The 20,753-nt window shown below is 39.1% G+C and overlaps 1 protein-coding gene and 1 long non-coding RNA gene across 2 annotated transcripts; one reads left to right on the top strand and one right to left on the bottom strand.

Moving 5' to 3' along the window:
- The first annotated feature begins 7,597 nt into the window (after nt 1-7,597).
- LOC120012372 lies at nt 7,598-8,466 on the top strand. Its single transcript, XM_038863774.1, has 2 exons — nt 7,598-7,921; nt 8,239-8,466. Exons 1-2 carry the CDS (start codon nt 7,603-7,605, stop codon nt 8,274-8,276), a joined length of 357 nt encoding a protein of 118 aa, XP_038719702.1. The 5' UTR covers nt 7,598-7,602; the 3' UTR covers nt 8,277-8,466.
- Nucleotides 8,467-19,388: 10,922 nt separating this feature from the next.
- On the bottom strand, nt 19,389-20,425 carry LOC120012373. Its single transcript, XR_005471257.1, has 3 exons — nt 20,068-20,425; nt 19,833-19,893; nt 19,389-19,653 (listed from the first exon to the last, which is right to left on the bottom strand). It is a non-coding gene; the product is annotated as an uncharacterized LOC120012373 (long non-coding RNA).
- Between the last annotated feature and the right edge of the window lie 328 nt (nt 20,426-20,753).

The following is a 20,753-nucleotide window of genomic DNA, read 5'->3' as shown; positions in this document are numbered from 1 at the left end:
TAAAGTCTTCAGATTCTACAACAAAAACCACTAAAATCTTGTGGAGTAACTAAACGGCCAAAACATTAAGAAGTTCTTGACGAATCAAGAGTAGAAAAACCAGTGTAGTGGGGTTATGCTCATCAGTTTATACATTGTAAGACTACAGGTCATACTGATTTTCATTGAAATATTGAAGAAAAGGAAGATATGGAAGAATAAGTGTTTTTGTATTCTTAACATTTATGGAATTACAACCCTAGTATATATAGTAACAAGATCATATACATCTCCGCACTTCTAGCTATGTTACTGACTAATGATATGTGAACACAATTAATGACTAATGAACACATTCAAAGTTGGCAGCCATCAAGGTTGAAGGTTGGCAGCCATCAAGGTTGAAGGTTGGCAGCCATCAAAGTTGACTAATGACATCAAGGTTGAAGGTTGGCAGCCATCAAAGTTGACTAATGACATCCAATACTCCCCCTCAAGCTGGAGCAAGGATATTGATTGATCCAAGCTTGGAAAGTAACCAATGAAATTGAGCTGAAGAAAGAGTCTTAGTGAACATGTCCGCAAGTTGGTCTTGACTTCGAGTATATTTGGTAGAAATTAACTGAGACTGAACTTTTTCGCGAACGTAATGACAATCGACTTCAATATGTTTGGTTCTCTCATGAAACACTGGATTGGAGGCAATATGCATGGCGGCTTGATTATCGCAGCAGAGAGTCATTGGTTGAGGATGAAGAAAACCAAGATCGACCAACAATGCCTTTAGCCAGATAAGTTCAGAAGCAGTGGAAGCCATTGCACGATATTCGGCTTCAGCGCTAGAACGAGCAACCACGAGCTGTTTTTTACTCTTCCACGAAACAAGATTGCCACCAACAAATATACAATAGCCAGTAGTGGATTTACGATCAAGAGAGTTGCCGGCCCAATCAGCGTCGGTGTAGCCGATTATTTGTGTATGACCATTGTTCTTCATAAGTAGACCACGACCAATAGACCCCTTCAAATATCTAAGAATTCGTTTAACAATTCCCATATGAACAATGGTTGGAGAGTGCATAAATTGACTCACAATACTGACTGCATGACTAATATCGGGTCGAGTAATGGTAAGGTAAATAAGCTTACCTACCAACCTTTGATAAATTTGAGGCGACCGAAGAGATTCACCATCTACAGCCAAGTTTAGTTTACTGTCCAACGGTGTATTTGCAGGCTTGCAATCGAGCATGTCAACTTCACACAACAAATCTAACACATACTTTCTTTGATTCAAAACAAGACCTTTGTGAGATGTAGCCATTTCGATTCCCAAAAAATATTTAAGGACCCCAAGATCTTTAATGGCAAACTTTTGATGAAGAACCTTTTTAATATTGGAGATGGCTGCAATATTATCACCAGTAATAATAAGGTCATCGACATAAATTAAAACTACTAATCGTACCCCATTCTTGATGAGAACAAACAAAGAGTGATCAGCGTTACTCCTTTTGAACTCAAGTTCCTCAAGTACCATACTCAACTTGGCATACCAGGCACGGGGTGACTGTTTCAATCCATAGATGGATTTATGAAGCTTACAAACCAATTGTGGATTACTGCTTTGAGGGTGACCCGGCGGTAGTTTCATATAAACTTCCTCGAGGAGATTGCCATGTAAGAATGCGTTTTTCACGTCCATTTGAGATAAAGACCAGCCATGATTTATAGCAATCGATAGCAAAGTACGAACAGTTGTCATTTTTGCCACCGGCGCAAAAGTCTCCGTGTAGTCGACTCCATAAGTTTGGGTAAAGCCTTGTGCAACCAATCTTGCCTTATGCCTTTCAATAGAACCATCGGATTTGAATTTGGTTTTGTATACCCAACGACTGCCGACAGCTTTCTTATCCTTTGGAAGTTGAACAACACTCCAAGTATGATTATCAGCTAGAGCCTGAAGCTCCTCTTGCATAGCCTTTTGCCAAACCTCTTTTTGATTAGCTTCAGAAAAGCTTTGAGGTTCAGTTTTGTCAAGGATGTTGCTAAGATAGGCTGCATGAGAAGAGGACAGTTTATGATAGCCAAGAACATTAGTGACTGGGTGTCTTACCGAGTATGACACATAGTCCTGAAGCTTTGATGGTGGTCGTCGGTCACGAGTAGGATTACGTCGAATAGACAGATCAGAATTTTGCATATCAGTTTCCACATTAGTCTCTAGAACCGACTCAGTGGGAGTTACTACGACTGGTGTTGGAGTGGATATTTGTTCACTGTCAGATGTTGCATGTGGATCAACAAAATCCACCCGTGGAACAATAGATAACCAATCATGAGACATATCCAGAGTTGGTAGTGGAATTAAAGTTGACTCCCCTTGACTTGAACTGCCACGAGACTGAGAATAATATGGAGTGTTTTCGTCGAACCTAACATCCCTTGTTACAATGAGCTTTTTAGAGATGGGATCATAACACTTGTACCCCTTCTTTGTAGATGAATATCCCAAGAAAACACACTTGGATGCCCTTGGATCTAACTTGTCACGGTGAATTGCTTGAATATGCACATAACAAGTACACCCAAAGATTTTAAGATGAGATAAATTCGGCTGCTTTCCTGTCAACAACTCAGATGGAGAAGTGAAATTCAAAATTCTACTAGGCAAGCGATTTATGAGATAAGTAGCGGTGAGTACACCTTGGGACCAAAATTGTTTGGGAACATTCATTTGAAACATTAGAGATCTTGTTTTCTCAAGCAAGTCGCGATTTTTTCTTTCAGCAATACCATTTTGTTGTGGAGTACCAACACAGCTAGTTTGATGAATGATGCCATGCATGCTCAAGTATTGTGTCATGATATGAGACATATATTCTGTGCCATTATCTGATCGAAGAATCTTAATTTTAGAAGAGAATTGAGTGTTGATCAGACTATGAAAATCTTGAAAAACACTAGCAACCTCACTTTTTGATCTCAAGAGATACAACCAGGTGAATCTAGAAAAGTCATCAACAAAGGTGACAAAATATTTGTAACCATCAAAGGACTCAAGAACAGGACCCCAGACATCCGAATGTACCAATTCAAATAATTTATTTGAACGAGAATTAGAAGAAGGAAATGATAATCGTGTAGATTTTGACAAGTGACAAATGTCACAATCAACTGAATTTTTATTAATATTTGGAAAAATCTTTGCCAAAATTGACTCAGAGGGATGTGCTAGACGTTGATGCCATAATTTGTGCTTGGAAGCTAAACAGGCATTTACATGAAATCCCTTGTGAAAATCTTTGAGAAGATAATATAAGCCTTGAAAGAAAAATCCCTCACCAATCGTCTTCTTGGTGACCAAATCCTGGAAGACAACATTGTGAGGAGAGAAAATAGCACAACAATTTAGTTGAGTTACGAGTTTGCCAACCGAAAGAAGTTGAAAAGGAAAAGAAGGAACACACAAAGCTGGTGATGCAATGTGCTTAGAAAGTAAGTTTACCTTTCCCTGTCCAACAACAGATACAGTATTACCATTAGCAACACATATTTGGGAAGGTGGAGATAAGAACTTAAACTCAAACAGATTTGTAGGATTATTTGTGATGTGATCAGTGGCACCTGAATCTATGACCCAAAAATCATGCACATTACTTAAATTCAGCGCAGTTGAGAAAGCTTTCAAAATACCTGATGTGTCATCAGTTGCACCATTTTTATCTTCAGATAGAAATCCAGCAAATTGACCAAGTAAGGCAGCTGACTTCCCATTGTTATCAGATTCACCTTGCTTTGTTTGAAGATAAGAAGCAAACTCATTAATAAGAGTTATTGGACTTGAGGAGAACCTTGACAATCCATCTCCAGCCATGGTTGTAACATGATTAGCCTTATATCCCGAAGGTTGAGTCCGTTTCTGAGGCATATTCTCTCTCGGAAACTTAGGCTTCAATTCAGGATGAAGTACCCAACATCGGTCCACTGTATGACCAAGATTATGACAATGATTGCACTTCAACTCAGGTCTCTTTCCCTTGTAACTTCTTTCTTCAGATCGTTTATGATTGAACATATATGCTCGGGCTTCAGATACCTCAGTTTTGAGGTTACAATTCATGACCTTTCTTCGGACTTCTTCCCGTTGAATAGTAGCACAAACACTCCCTAGAGAAGGAAGCTCAGAATTCATAAGTATATGACTACGGAGATCTTCGTAATCAGGAGCAAGATTAGCCAAAAGCTGAAATATTTTATCCTCTTCAGCCCGTTTTAGCAAGACAGCAGAATCAGTAGTATGTGGACGATAAACAGACAACTCATTCCACATACTTTTCATGCTACCAAGAAATTGAATAAATGGTTTACCTTCCTGTTGAAGACATGCAATGTCTCTTTTGAGTTGAAAAACTCGTGCCGCGTTATTTTGATTTCCATACATCTCTTTAACAGCATCCCATAAATCTGCAGAAGATTCATAATAACTGAAAATTTCAGCAACGTGTAATTCCATAGAATTAAGTAGCCATGTCTGCACCATCTTATCTTGGGCAATCCAAGATTTATACTGAGAAGAATTGACATCAGGAACAACAATACTTTTGTCAATAAACTCAAGCTTTGATCTTCCACCAAGAGCTAACTGCACAGATCTTGACCAAGGAAGATAATTGAACTCATTCAACAAAACCGAACATAATCGTTGGTTTGTATGAACATCAAAAGTATTTGAAGGTAGAGAGGCCGAGGGACTGCCTGAGTCGGACATGATTGGAGTGATTTCGGCCATTTAGAAAACAAAACGAAGAATAAAAAAGACCTCCTCTGATACCATGAAGAAAAGGAAGATATGGAAGAATAAGTGTTTTTGTATTCTTAACATTTATGGAATTACAACCCTAGTATATATAGTAACAAGATCATATACATCTCCGCACTTCTAGCTATGTTACTGACTAATGATATGTGAACACAATTAATGACTAATGAACACATTCAAAGTTGGCAGCCATCAAGGTTGAAGGTTGGCAGCCATCAAAGTTGACTAATGACATCAAGGTTGAAGGTTGGCAGCCATCAAAGTTGACTAATGACATCCAATAAATATTTTTCACTATAATTGTGCAATAGTGCCAGAATACCCGCAATCAGAATATGGATCACCTTCAAACAACTGGAAGCAGAAACAATGCTAGGATCTTGCTCACGCGTTATCATTTGCAGCGTATGCAACATTTCAAAACCAACAGTAGAGTGAGATTTTTACCTGCAGGAATTCAAAATATTCCACATCAAGAAAATGTCTTCGAGGTCAAAAATAAATCTGAAGATCTTATAAAGTTGGGCTCTTGGCCCTCCCCTAAAAGGCCTATTAAGGGGAGGAAGGATTGCCCCTTATAAATTGAATATTGTTGCTGTTTTTAACCAATGTGGGACTTTGTCCAATACCCCCTCGCACCCCTTGGCCCTCCCCTAAAAGGCCTATTAAGGGGAGGAAGGCTTTCTCCTTATAAATTGAATATTGTTGCTGTTTTTAACCAATGTGGGACTTTGTCCAACACCCCCTCGCACTCGTGGAGTGGGTATCTCTGCCCAAGGCCCAACGAGTGGATTTTTTATCGAGGACGAGTGCACAACGGCCTCCGTGGACTTTTTATCAAGGACGAGTGCACAACGGCCTCCTCTGATACTATCTTATAAAGTTGGGCTCTTGACCCTCCCCCTAAAAGGCTTATTAAGGGGAGGAAGGCTTGCCCCTTATAAATTGAATATTATTGCTGTTTTTAACCGATGTGGGACTTTGTCCAACAGAAGAAAATGCATCAGCAAGAGGAAGTGTTGGATTAAATGCAAAAAGACTCCTAGAAATCTTCCTAGGAGTCCCTTCTAAATTTACAGCCCTCTGAATGCCTGTCTATCTTATTTTAATAGAGAATTAGAGTCATTGAAGCAGTCAAGGAAGCAAATGATGTATAAAGATAAGCTTGAACAAAAAAGTTGACTGAACTCAAGAAATTTGAGCAATATAAATTGAACATTTGAATAACTAAGCTTCTTATTAAGGAAAGCTACATGACACAATGTGATAATAAATCAGAGAAACTACAATCCACATGGTACAAAAAACTTAATATTTAACTCAAGTAAAAGATTTGCCAAAACATATCGTCGATTTATTCGAGCCTTTAACATTCATACTTCAGTCACATCTCCTGCCCCACACGTGGCTTACAAATGCACACCTATGTAGTTACAGAAGTTCATCAATATCAAGTGCAGATCAATAGATCCTAAAAATCGTCTCAATTTGAACCTTTCTCTCTACAATTTAAGCAATAGCAAATGAAATGGGGTTTAGCTTCAATCTCACTCTTAGAAGCTATGAAATAATACAAAAAAAAAATACAATAAACTTTCATAAGAGCTATATATGAAAGGAATGGCCATGATAGCTGCAGCTTCCATGACCCAAGATAGAGGGTTCCACTTGTAGACGTGAGTTGTGTGTATTGTATCCAGCTGTAATTAGTCAAGTGTTACGGCTGTAATTAGTCTATAATTAGTCAAGTGTTACGGCACAAATTAGTCAAGTATTACGGCTGTAATTAGTCTGTAATTAGTCAAGTGTTACGACACAATTTAAGGAGTAAATTTAGTCTATGTCCAACTGGTAAGTGGTTGATTAGGTCTGTATAACACTATATATACGTGAGTCAATGAATGAAAAAATACTTTTGTCCACTATCTGACACTATCTGACATGGTATCGGAGCAAGTACGATCAAAAACCATAAAATTTCCTGCTGTCTCTTGAAACTTCTTCTCTACAACTTTGGTTGTCTACTACTTCACGTAAAACTGCTTCTTAACTAATTCTTTTCCTTCACATAAACTTGCACTGTCTTGTATTCCACTGCTTATTGTTCTCAACTTCCGCTGCTACCCTCTAGATACTTCATCATGTCTGGTAATACAACTGACAACTTCAAGATCTCTCATGAGAAATTAACCGGGAGATCCAATTATGATTCTTGGTCCCGTGCTGCTCGTATGTCCATTGCTAGCAAGAAAAAACTTGGCTATATAACTGGAACAAAGAAGGCTCCTGCTACAACTGATGCTATAGCTTTTGAAACTTGGGAAGAAGAAAACTGTACGGTTCAAACATGGCTTCTTAATGCCATGAAAAATCATGTCCGAGCCCTCTTTGATCGTCTCCCTACTGCTGGCGCTATTTGGAGTGCTGTAGAGAAGACTTATTCTGTAGGTAATAATTCTTCCAAGATCTATGAATTAACCCGCAAATCTGTCAATATTAAGCAAGATGGTCGAACTCTTGAAAAATACTATGAAGAATTACAAACCATATGGCAGGAGCTTGATGCCATTAATCCTCCTAAAATCACGAATGAAAGTGATTTATGTGCTCACCTTGCAACTGTTACCAACTTTCGGGTTTATATTTTTTTGGCTGGTTTGGACTCTCATCTTGACTCAGCCTGTGCCCATGTGCTACGATCTGATCCATTACCTGATGTTCTTGAGACTTATGCAATCCTTTGTGAGGAAGATAATCGACTGACTACTATGGGGACTGAAGAGAAGGCTAGTGGTGGAGCTATGGTTGCCCGTAAAGGGACTTCAGGATCATATCGATTCCCTTCTACAAAGGGACACACTCCTTTGAAATCTGCAGGTAGTACCGGGTCCTTCCCTGCCAAAGAAAGTGGGTCATCTGTTTCCCGTTCTCTTCCAAAGAAAGGAGACCGTGAATGTTCTTTTTGTGGTAAAGATCACACTGTTGACAAGTGCTGGAAGCTTCATGGCAGACCTGATTGGGCAGATGACTTGATTGGTAAGAAACAAGGGAGTCGAGCTTCTCTTGTGACCACCACAACAACTGATGATGACACTGAACTTGAGAAAGAGGACATGTCAGGTAACTTTAGTTTTGCTCTATGTACTTTTGTGTCTGCTTGTAATAATGCATGGATAGTTGATACTGGAGCGACTGATCATATGACTAATGACCCTAGAAAATTTACTACCTTCACTAAAAATCACTCCAAGTTTTTTGTCACCACAGACAATGGCCAAACTGCTCCTGTCACTGGTACAGGAACCATCCAACTTACCCCTACCATTGTCTTATCTAATGTGCTTCTTGTTCCATCTTTAGATCGTGATTTGTTATCTGTGTCTAAACTTATGACTGCCTATTCTTGTCATTTTTTTCCAAAACATTGTATTTTTCAGGATCTTTACACTCAGGAGGAGATTGGGCGTGGTTCTAAGAGAGGGGACTTATGGTACTTCAGTGGCATTGGTTCTGATGTTGTGGCAAATCACACTAGTACCCACCTGTTGAGGAATGAAAAGTTGATTCGTTTATGGCATCAACGTTTAGGACATCCATCTTTAGGCTATCTAAAACATTTGTTTCCTTCATTATTTAAATCTGACGTGTTTCGTAACTTCAATTGTTGTGAGACCTGTGTTTTTCCCTTAAGTGATTCTGCATCAATAAAGCCTTTTGCTTTGATTCATTCTGATGTCTGGGGTCCATCCCAAAATCCTACCTCTGGTGGTATGCGATGGTTCATTTCATTTATTGATGATTGCTCTCGTACTACATGGATTTATTTGTTTAAAAACAAGAGTGACGTCCCTCGTATTGTTAAACAATTTTGTACTATGGTTCAAACTCAGTTTGATACACCTGTTAGGGTTCTTCGCTCAGACAATGGAAGGGAATATGTCAATGAAACTCTTACCACCTTTTTTCAGTCACGTGGAATACTTCACCAGACTTCTTGTCCCTATACTCCACAACAAAACGGTGTGGCTGAGAGACGCAATCGTCAACTTTTGGAGGTTACCCGAGCTCTACTAATAGATAAACATGTTCCAAAATACCTATGGGGGGATGCCTTATTATCTGCCATGTATGTCATCAACAGGGTACCTTCTCGTATCCTTCAATACAAAACTCCACTACAAGTCCTTACTACTCATATGACAATTGCGCCTCCCATTCCTAATCTTCCTCCCAAAGTTTTTGGTTGTGTGGCTTATGTTCATGTTCACCCTCATCAAAGGAGTAAACTTGATCCCTGTGCCATTAAGTGTGTCTTTGTGGGGTACGCTCCTTACAAAAAGGGCTATCGGTGTTATCATCCTCCCACTCAAAAGTTCTATATAACTATGGATGTTACCTTCAATGAAGATTTGTCCTATTTTTTCCCAAATGCCTCTTCTCCTCAGGGGGAGAGTATGAATATGGATATGGATGATAATAGTCATTGGGATCCACTTACAGTCACTCCACCAGAAACTTCCACTCCTCCACCAGATATTCCACCTCCACCATCGACTACTCTTGATGCTGTACCTGAACCGACTACCCATACTTTACCCAGAAATACCACTTCAGCTACTGTGCCCGACTGTCAAGGAACTAGTGATTGGATGCCAACATCTGAAATCAGTCCTGAAACTACCGAGAAACCACAAGAAGACCACGTCCAGAGTCCAAATGAGGTAATTTCTGAAATAAATGATGTTTTATCTAATTCTTCCAATATGCCTGAATTTGAGTCTACTATCCCAACATATCAGTTACCTGCTCGGACAAACCGAGGCAAATCAAAACTTCAATATTCTGCCGACTTGAATGCTAAAGCCAAATATCCTATAGGCAATCATGTGTCAACCCATAGAGTACCCAAGTCATATGAGTCGTTTTTATATCAAATATCTACTGTATCTGTTCCAAGACAGGTAAAAGAAGCATTAGCAGACACTAAATGGACTGAAGCTATGGCTGAAGAAATGAGAGCATTACAAAAGAATGATACTTGGGACATAGTTCAGTTACCTCCGGGGAAGAAAACTATTGGGTGTAGATGGATTTTTACTATCAAATATAATGCTGATGGATCGATAGAAAGATACAAAGCAAGACTGGTGGCCAAAGGTTACAATCAGAGATTTGGGGTGGATTATAATGAGACTTTTGCACCGGTAGCAAAGATCAACACTGTAAGAGTATTGTTATCTGTAGCCGCAAATAATGATTGGCCTTTGTTACAATATGACGTAAAGAATGCCTTTTTACATGGTCAGTTAAAGGAAGATGTATACATGGATCTACCACCTGGAGTTTCAGAACAACCTAAAATGGTGTGCAAGTTAAAGAGAGCGTTATATGGCTTAAAACAGTCTCCCCGAGCTTGGTTTGGTAAATTTGCTTTGTCAATGAAAAAGTTTGGATACAGACAAAGTAACTCAGACCATACTTTATTTCTGAAGCACAAGAAAGACAAGGTAACTGCTTTAATTATTTATGTGGATGATATGATATTGACAGGGAATGATAGTGTTGAGATAGAAAATTTAAAAAAACTTCTGTCAAATGAATTTGAGATGAAAGAACTTGGAGAATTGAAGTACTTTCTTGGCATAGAGGTGATACGGTCAAATCAAGGAATATTTCTTTCCTAGAGAAAATATATCCTAGACTTATTGACTGATACAGGGATGCTTGCTTGCAAACCAGTTGACACACCAATTGAACAAAATCATAAGCTACATGAAGACCCGGGAGAGGTTCCTACCAACAAGGAGAGGTATCAACGTCTAGTAGGCAGATTAATTTATCTATCTCATACTAGACCTGATATTGCTTATGCTGTTAGTGTGGTAAGTCAATTCATGCATGCACCTAGTGAGAGACATATGGATGCGGTCATTCGAATTCTTCGATACTTGAAGAGTGCACCTGGAAAAGGTGTCATGTTCACGAAGAATGGTCACTTAGATGTTGAGGGTTATACTGATGCTGATTGGGCAGGTGATAATACAAATAGACGTTCTACTTCAGGTTACTTCACTTTTGTTGGAGGTAACCTTGTTACGTGGAGAAGTAAGAAACAAAAGGTTGTCTCTCGATCAAGTGCAGAGGCTGAGTATAGAGCAATGTCCTATGGAATATGTGAATTATTGTGGATTAAATATTTGTTGAGAGATCTCGGGTATAAGCCGAGTTCTGCTATGTCCTTGTACTGTGACAATAAGGCTGCGATTGCTATTGCACATAACCCGGTACAACGTGACCGCACCAAACATGTGGAGGTAGATAGGAACTTTATCAAAGAAAAACTAGAAGCACAGATTATTGATGTACCATTTGTGAAGTCTGAAGATCAGTTAGCTGATGTCTTGACAAAGGCGGTTTCTAGTGTTGTGTTTTCTAACTCACTTGACAAGTTGGGCATGGTAGATCTTTACGCACCAACTTGAGGGGGAGTGTAGACGTGAGTTGTGTATATTGTATCCAGCTGTAATTAGTCAAGTGTTACGCCACAAATTAGTCAAGTGTTACGGCTGTAATTAGTCTGTAATTAGTCAAGTGTTACGGCACAAATTAGTCAAGTATTACGGCTGTAATTAGTCTGTAATTAGTCTAGTGTTACGGCACAATTTAAGGAGTAAATTTAGTCTATGTCCAACTGGTAAGTGGTTGATTAGGTCTGTATAACACTATATATACGTGAGTCAATGAATGAAAAAATACTTTTGTCCACTATCTGACACTATCTGACACCACTTTCACATGAACCACAATAACTTCAAAAACTTACTCTCCTGCAAAACCCAGAATGGCATCCAATCCAAAAACAATATGCACATAAGAGACAATTACCAACAAAACAAGAAAATCATATAGAGGAATGTTAACAGGTGTAGTTCCTCCAGTGTATCCTCTCACAAAACTCATCCTTTGATTATCAGATTCTATGAAGGACATCCCAAACTTCTTCGTTCTATTTTGATCAGAGTTTCCATGAAAACTTGCTCATGTCTCTGGCACACCTTCAGGTGACTTGATTTCTCTGGTACTCATATCCTTCAACCTATCATGAAAACAAAGAGAAACCAAATTCGCTCATGATCCTTCAATTCTCAAGCCAAGTCATGACACTACATACTATGTTAGAAGTAAAAAGTTGTTCCTTGAAGTTGTGTTTGTGACCAGTCACTACCAATACACAACTGATATATCCACCATATATATCAAACAACTGCAAGAGTTAACCATGATTAAGACCTACTGCAACTTACCTGAACTGTCTGATTGTACAGAAACTCTGAACCAGGCCAAACACCTACAACAAACCAACAAAACAGACAAAGAATGACAGCAGGTACATACCGAAAGCCAACCTAAATCCACGCGAATAATCCGTATCCAATTTTGCATGCAAATCATCACAATCAAAACAAAGATTCATCAACAGAGGCAGAGAAATCGACAACTATATAAACCATGGAGAAGCTTAGAACAGAGAGAAGAGCATGCCAAACAACACGACAAACAAAGAATGAAGACATGCCAATAACCCATAGAAACTGAAAACGCCACAAGGGAAGAAGCACAATAAAGGCGGGCACATACCGAAAACCAAACAAAATCCAGGCCAATCACCCTTTTGAAATGGCTTACATTTGTCCCTTACAGAAATATGCTAAACCAAACTCGCGATTACAAAAAACAACCGTCACTCGTGAAGACAACACAGGCATATAAGTAACTAGTGGTGTAACTCACGCGTTGCACGGACAATATTTATCTCTAATTCCATACGTATGCAGGTGAAGCTTTCGTTTTTTATCTCTTAGTTTGTATGTATTAGGTGAAGTATTGCAGTAGCTATTGATTAGAAGTTTGATATTGAGAATCTAATGTGTCAAATTTGAAATTCCAAAACTTATCGTATTTGAAATTGTGGATAAGATACAAAGTAACCACAATGAAATGCTTTTACAAATACAAACACTATAGACACAAAGTTTACGATCAATTGAATAATGGCTGAACAAATATAACTGTCAAATGAAGCGTTGCCAACATCTTTAAATATAATCCTGAACTCAAAACGTCAAAATATAAAAACCCAATTCTAATTGATGATAGAAAATCTGCAATCAATGATACGCTTTAGAGCACCTCATTATGTAAAGAAAAATAGAAGAAATATTGAAACATGAGGTCACAGCTTAAACAAATATATTTCCCAGTAAAGGGTAAGAGTTTGGAGGATGGAAGAGGCCTTTTGGTAGCAGGATGAGGAATGGCATCCTGAAACTTGCAAGCCCAACCATCTGCAATCAGACCCTGGGTTCATTAAAAATAGAAAAACTCGACTCGTTTTCCGAGGAAAAAAAAATAATATACTCGACCCCATGATGTTCAAGTTTGAATCCTCCAATATGCTTACCTACTTTAAAGAAGGATAGTATCCTCAAAAGATCTAACACCATCAAAAGTGAAAATGTAATTACAAAATTGACAACAATCTGTTAGTAATAGCGACAGAATAAAGAGTATAAAAAAATTCTAAATAAGAAACCTAAGATCAACCATCTAAAACACCAAGAGTAAAGAAATTGCTGAGATTGCAATTTAATCGAAGTGGAAGATAAGAGGTATGGTCAGGGAAGAAACATCTGATAAGTCAGCAATATTCTCTCCACCAATCAAGCACAAGATAAGTCAGCAATATTGATAAGTCAGCAATATTGTCTCCACCAATCAAGCACAAGATAAGTCATCAATATTCTCTCCAGCAATCAAGCACAAATCTCCATGTGATTGATCCGCACTTAAAGTCAGCAGCAATATCCTCTCCACCAATCAAGCACAAAGACAGACACAAGACAATAGCCTAGCATTGATGTGTATTATTCATTTGTATTATTCTCATTAAATGCTGTGTATATTTAGCATTGACTTCTCACTATATAAAGAGTGAGCATTGTAACTCTATGAAAAATAATACAAATCATTATTGTATTATCGAGTCTTTTATGGTATCGGAGCCCTTCCATTTCCTAACTTCATCTTCATCATAACTCTGTCTTTACCTCTTCAACCATGGCTGCAAATCCTGAGGTCACGGTTTTACCCACCAACAAAGATCTCTCCTCATCCTCATCCTCTTATTCTTCTATTTCTCAAGTCATCTCGCTAAACACAGCCACCCTCATTCCTCAAAAACTTAAGGGACCGAATTATTCAATGTGGAGTTCTCAGATGATAAACTTATTTCTGGGATATGACCTTATGCGTTACATAGATGGAACACGACCCTGTCCACAAGAAAATGATCCTCAGCGTGCAACTTGGAACCGTCAAGATCGTCTACTCCTTCTTACTATTCAAACTGCTGTCCATGGACCAGCGGGCCCACTTGTGTCACGTTGCAAAACGGCCAAAGAAGCTTGGAGTTCTCTAAAGACAGCATATGCCAACAAGTCTAATACTCGAATGGTGAGCCTTATTGATGCACTCACCAAAGTAAGTCAAGAAGGTAAAAGTATCTCAGATTACATGCAATCAGTCAAAACCATTATTGACGATCTTGCTGTGATTGGTCATGATCTGAGTGATGGAGAAATAGTAGTCCATACACTCAATGGTCTCACAAATGACTACAAGGAAATTAAAGCGGCTTTGCGTGCCCGGGAAACTCCAATTTCTTTTGAAGAATTAGTGGAAAAATTACTTGACTATGAGACCAGTCTCAAGACCTTGGATTCAACAAAGGATGATCACCCTATTACTGCTCAATTTTCACAAAAACAAAACTACAAAAAGGGACGAACCAACACTTTCACCAACAATAGCTATCGTAGAGGACATGAACAATATGGTAATATTGGGTCTCGTGGCAATCAATTTCATCACTCTGGAAATCGAGGTAATGTTAGTCATGGCTCTCACAATTGGAAGCACTCTGCCAATGGATCCCAATCCCGACCAGTTTGTCAATTATGTGACAAAATTGGTCATGTTGCAAAATTCTGCCGCTCCAAGCCATTACCATCGAATTGGCCTCAAGCCAATTACATTGCTCATGACATGTCCGGCAATCAATCAGGATGGCTTGTTGACTCTGGCGCTTCCCATCATATTACATCGGACCTGCAAAATCTCTCCATTCATTCCGAATATGGCGGTAGTGATGACATAACTGTTGGCGATGGTAATAATATTCCTATTACTCATACTGGTTCTACTGCTCTTAAGTCCAATAATACCATTTTTCAACTAAATAATGTTTTGTGTGCCCCTAAAATCAAGAAAAATTTACTTTCTGTCTCCCAATTTTGTTCTCAAAATCACACATCTATTGAATTCTTTCCTGATTTTTTTCTTGTGAAGGATCTAACTACGGGGGCATCCTTGGTACGAGGCCGGAGTAGAGGTCACGTGTATGAATGGCCAACTTCAGTGATCAGTCATTTTTCTTCTCCAACTTACTCGGCCATGCCTGCAATTCAATCCAATTCGTCCTCTCCATCACTTCATCTCTGGCACAATCGTCTTGGTCATCCATCATCCAAGATTCTTCATCACATGGTCACCAAAAATGCTTTACCCTTATCTAAGTCCAATTTACTTCATCACTCTTGCAATGCATGCTTATGTAATAAAAGCCATAAACTTCCATTTGGTATTTCTTCCTTGAAATGTTCACGTCCATTAGAAATTATTTTTATGGATGTCTGGGGTCCTGCTCCCTTACTCTCTTTTGATAATTTTCGTTATTATGTCATTTTTGTCGATTACTTCACCAAATACACCTGGCTTTATCCCATCAAAAACAAATCTGATGTCTCCATCATTTTTGCTCGGTTTCAACCTCTTATTGAACGGTATTTCTCCACCAAAATTCAAACCTTATACACTGATGGGAGTGGTGAAGCTACTAGTCTTGGACACCTTCTATCCAAATCTGGCATTCAACACCTAAAATCCCCCCCTCACACACCTGAACATGTTGGCATAGCTGAACGCAAACATCGACATATAGTCGAAACTGCACTCACCTTACTTCACCATGCTGCCCTCCCCATTAAATATTGGACCTTAGCCTTTCAAGCAGCTGTTTATCTAATTAATCGAATGCCATCCGCAACCACACATCTTAAATCCCCATTTTTTCATTTGTTTCGCCACTCGCCTAACTATCTATCACTCAAAGTCTTTGGCTGTCTTTGTTACCCATGGTTACGACCATACACCTCCCACAAACTCGAATCTCGTTCCCGACCATGTATCTTTGTAGGTTACTCTCTCTCCCATCATTTTTACCTCCCGTCACGTTAGCTTTATTGAAACTATCTTCCCGTTTACACAAATCACATCTCCTCAATCTTTTGTCCCTACTTTTACAAACTGGTCTTCTAAATCCTCTTTAGACACATGTTCTCCCTCTTCCACCGTACCCACACCTATCCACCAGCAACTACCCATTCCACACACTGCTCCTACAACACCAATCTCCGACAATGTCCAAACCTCACCTTCCACCTCTCCAGATGCCAATTTACCTCCTTCATGCAGTTCTGAATCACTGAACTTGGACTCCTCATTATCGGGCTCTCACTCTCAGCAGCTTCGTCATGATGCCTCTTCATCCTCACATGTACATCTCTCATCCCCAGTACCCTCATCAACTCCATCTTCCTCGCAAAACCCAAACACTCATCCATATAACACACGCCTCCGCAATAATATTGTCAAACCCAGACAAATTCTTGATCTTCATGCCACTAAAAACTCTCCTGCTATCATTGAACCTTCAACCTTTAAACAAGCTCAACATCATCAAGAATGGCGAAAAGCCATGAGTGATGAGTATGACGCTCTCCTTGCTAACCATACATGGACCCTTGTTCCCAAAACCTCCACACAAAATGTTATTGGTTGTAAATGGGTTTATAGGATAAAGAGACATCCGGATGGATCCATTGCTCGTTACAAAGCTCGTCTAGTGGCCAAAGGTTTTCATCAACGACCGGGCATTGATTTCAAAGAAACATACAGTCCCATGGTTAAGCCCGCTACAGTTCGCTTATTACTCACTCTTGCTGTCACTAATGATTGGCCATTGCGTCAACTCGATGTGAATAATGCCTTTTTGCAGGGGTCTCTCACAGATGAAGTCTTCATGGATCAACCACCAGGATTTTCTAATACCGACCATCCCACACATGTTTGCAAATTGCGCAAAGCCATATATGGTCTTCGTCAAGCTCCCCGTGCATGGTACCATGAACTCCGTAACTTCCTTATATCAGAAGGCTTCATGGCTTCTCACTCGGATACATCACTATTCATGCATTATGCAAACAACTCGGTCATCTATCTTTTGGTTTATGTTGACGACATCATCATCACCGGATCTTCTTCATTGTCCGTTACGCGATTTATCTCTCTACTCTCCCGGCGGTTCTCACTCAAAGACCTCGGCAACCTCTCCTATTTCCTTGGAGTAGAAGCCACAACGGTCTCTACTGGTTTGTTCTTATCTCAGAAGAAGTATATTGGTGACCTCTTAAATCGTGTTAACATGGCCACTGCCAAGCCAGTTTCCACACCACTAGCTACTACTGGCCCACTTCGACTACATGATGGATTTGCACCAGTTGATGCCACCCTATACCGCCAAACACTCGGCTCACTCCAGTATTTGTCCCTCACTCGTCCAGATGTGTCCTTTGCCATCAACAAACTCTCCCAGTTCATGCATTGTCCCTCCACAAATCATTGGTCTGCTGTTAAACGACTCCTCAGATATCTTGTGGGCACTATCGACTATGGCTTAATGATATGTAAAAATACTTCTCCCAATCTTCATGCATTTGCCGATGCTGATTGGGCCGGAGACCCAAACGATCGCACATCCACCTCTGCTTATGTTATTTTTCTTGGCTCAAATCCCATCTCTTGGAGCTCCAAAAAGCAAAAGACAGTGGCTCGCTCTTCCACCGAAGCAGAGTATCGGGCCATTGCTTCCACAGCAGCTGAAGTTAATTGGATTATGAACCTCCTTCAAGAACTTCGTGTTCCTCAAAAGACGACACCAGTCATTTATTGTGACAATGTAAGTGCCACTTATGTCTGCACTAACCCAGTTTTTCACTCTCGCATGAAGCATATTGCAATCGACTTCCACTTTGTTCGTGATCAAATTGCTACCAAGCGCCTACGAGTATCCCATGTCCACACTTCAGACCAGCTTGCGGACTCTCTCACCAAACCACTCTCTCGACAACACTTCATTACTCATCGAACCAAGATTGGTGTCCTTAACGGACAGTCAATCTTGCGGGGGCATGATAAGTCAGCAATATTCTCTCCACCAATCAAGCACAAGATAAGTCAGCAATATTGATAAGTCAGCAATATCGTCTCCACCAATCAAGCACAAGATAAGTCATCAATATTCTCTCCAGCAATCAAGCACAAATCTCCATGTGATTGATCCGCACTTAAAGTCAGCAGCAATATCCTCTCCACCAATCAAGCACAAAGACAGACACAAGACAATAGCCTAGCATTGATGTGTATTATTCATTTGTATTATTCTCATTAAATGCTGTGTATATTTAGCATTGACTTCTCACTATATAAAGAGTGAGCATTGTAACTCTATGAAAAATAATACAAATCATTATTGTATTATCGAGTCTTTTAACATCATGGTTTCTTGAAGAATTTGGAGTTTTTCCCCCTAATACTACACGTACCCAGTTTGAAAGATTATCAATATCCTACAATATGCAATATTGACAAACACATTAGCTAATCATCCAAACAGTTCGTATATTAACATTTGTATAATTACAGCACTTGATAGCCTCATTTTTGTTTTTTGATAAGCCTCATTTGTATAAATCTGGCAAGAGATCTGTTTGGATTAAAAATTAAAACCACCCATGACATCACCACCAAGTGTTGAGGTTTCATTTCAGCCATGACATCACCATTACGTGACATGTAATTCCAACTCAGGCATCATGAAGTGGAATCAAAGAATTTACTAAGGTTAGGAAATGGGTACTTGACGATCGGTCAAAACTCCAACCAAACATGTAAACTTCTAATTTCCTTCTGAAGCGTACATGCGATAGAATAAATTTCTCTAATTTGGTAGTTGGAAACGATTATATCAGTGTGGAGGAATCATTTGTTTTATTATAAAAGAAGTACCCATTGACACTCAATTATCCAAACTTTAAAACACAGTTAGGAGAAGCTTTGGTTATACAGTCCAGGTGAAAAGTTTTGTGCTACTTGATTCATGTTAATTATATCATCAAGCTCTAAGTACATAAGAGTGCAAGAATCGTCTAAGCTCTAAGTGCATAAGAGTACAAAATTGAGGTAGAAAATCATGTAAATGAGGTACAACATGAATATAAAAGAGCAACAATAAAATAATTTTTTTTAAAAAAGATACAAATAATGAAAGTTTCGATACCTCTAGTGGCATGAGTGTCCTGGAGATATCCTAAAAAATCAGTAGCTAATTCATTGTTTAACAATTCTGCAACAAAGATAAAATTGAAGAAAAATTAGGGAAATTGTCACAATCCTGCTCTCTACGACGTCGTTTCTTATTAAGTTCTCTTGAATCTTGGCCGTTTAGACCTAAGGGCTGAGATCAGTTCTTGCAAGCCTTTTTAATTGGACTTGTGTTTTAGGGTTTGTTGTTGGATGATTCAATCTGTTGTTAGCCTATTTATCTTGGAGAGCCGCCCTCTCGAACTGGTGTATATTGTGTTCTTGTTATCTTCCTTTGATGTTGTTTTGAACCCCTGTAATATTGAAGAACTTCATTAATAGATCTCCATTGATATTTTGGTGATCAGCTGTGCTTATCCATATTATTGCTCTGTGTGTTAGTCCCCGTTACACTGGTTGTGTAACAGAAATTGGGATAGATTCTCACCAAATAACATAGTGAATACCTAAAAACAGAATTGCAATACCATACCAAGACGTTTCTAGCAGGTCACGTGTGTTTCAGATTTTGGCATTCCATCATTATTCGCTAACTAAGAAAACAGAAAGAAAGAAATCAAGTAAAAAATACAATAAGTGAAGCGGCGATCTTGCCTTGGTGATCAAATCGTGTTTCGCGAGCACATAGAAAGCTTAGCTCAAATGGCGGTGGAGCAAATAAATGAAAAGTCCCAAAGAAAAAGATCAAATGTTAGAAGAGGGCTCACCAAACCGTTAGAAACTGCTAGCAACAACCCCCTTGCAAATTTGGCAACACCACTGTCAAATGTTAGGAAACGAAGTAAACAAAAATTAATGGATTCCACTCTCTGACCTTTTTTTTTTACTTTTTCTCTCCACCACCTCAATCTGAGGCTTAGCTGAGTTCGCAATAAGATGAAGTAAAGGGAAGAACCCCATAATCCATACCAAAAGACAGATGCATGTACCTATACGAAATCGCAGAAGTCATCATCTTTAACAAATAAATTCGGAGATGTATGGACGGATCGGAAGAATTGTCTGTTTGGGGTTATTTGCAAAATGACTTTTGGGGTTTTTAAAAGTGTTTCGGTAATTATTAGGAGATAAATAGGGTTTTATTGAAAAATGACCCCTACTAATAAACATTTTTCAAATATAACCCTTCTTTTTAAAACACTTAAATATGACCCTTTCAGTCAAGGAAAAGACATAGACATCCTTTCACGTCTTTTTATGCACTTCCCTCTCACTTACAACCCTAGAAATGGTTTCCCTCCTAAAACCACTTCCCTCTCTCTATGAAACCCCTCTCTCTCCTTCAAACCCAGTAAAACCGCTCCATCTATACCTCTTTCCTTCAAACTTTGTCACAGATCTGGTGAAATCCATATGCCCAAACTCAAATCTTCAAGGTTGAAGTGTCGCGACG

The sequence above is a fragment of the Tripterygium wilfordii genome, chromosome 13, assembly GCF_013401445.1.
Source record: "Tripterygium wilfordii isolate XIE 37 chromosome 13, ASM1340144v1, whole genome shotgun sequence".
NCBI classification, from domain to species: Eukaryota; Viridiplantae; Streptophyta; class Magnoliopsida; order Celastrales; family Celastraceae; genus Tripterygium; species Tripterygium wilfordii.
This window is presented reverse-complemented; position numbering and strand designations above follow the sequence as displayed.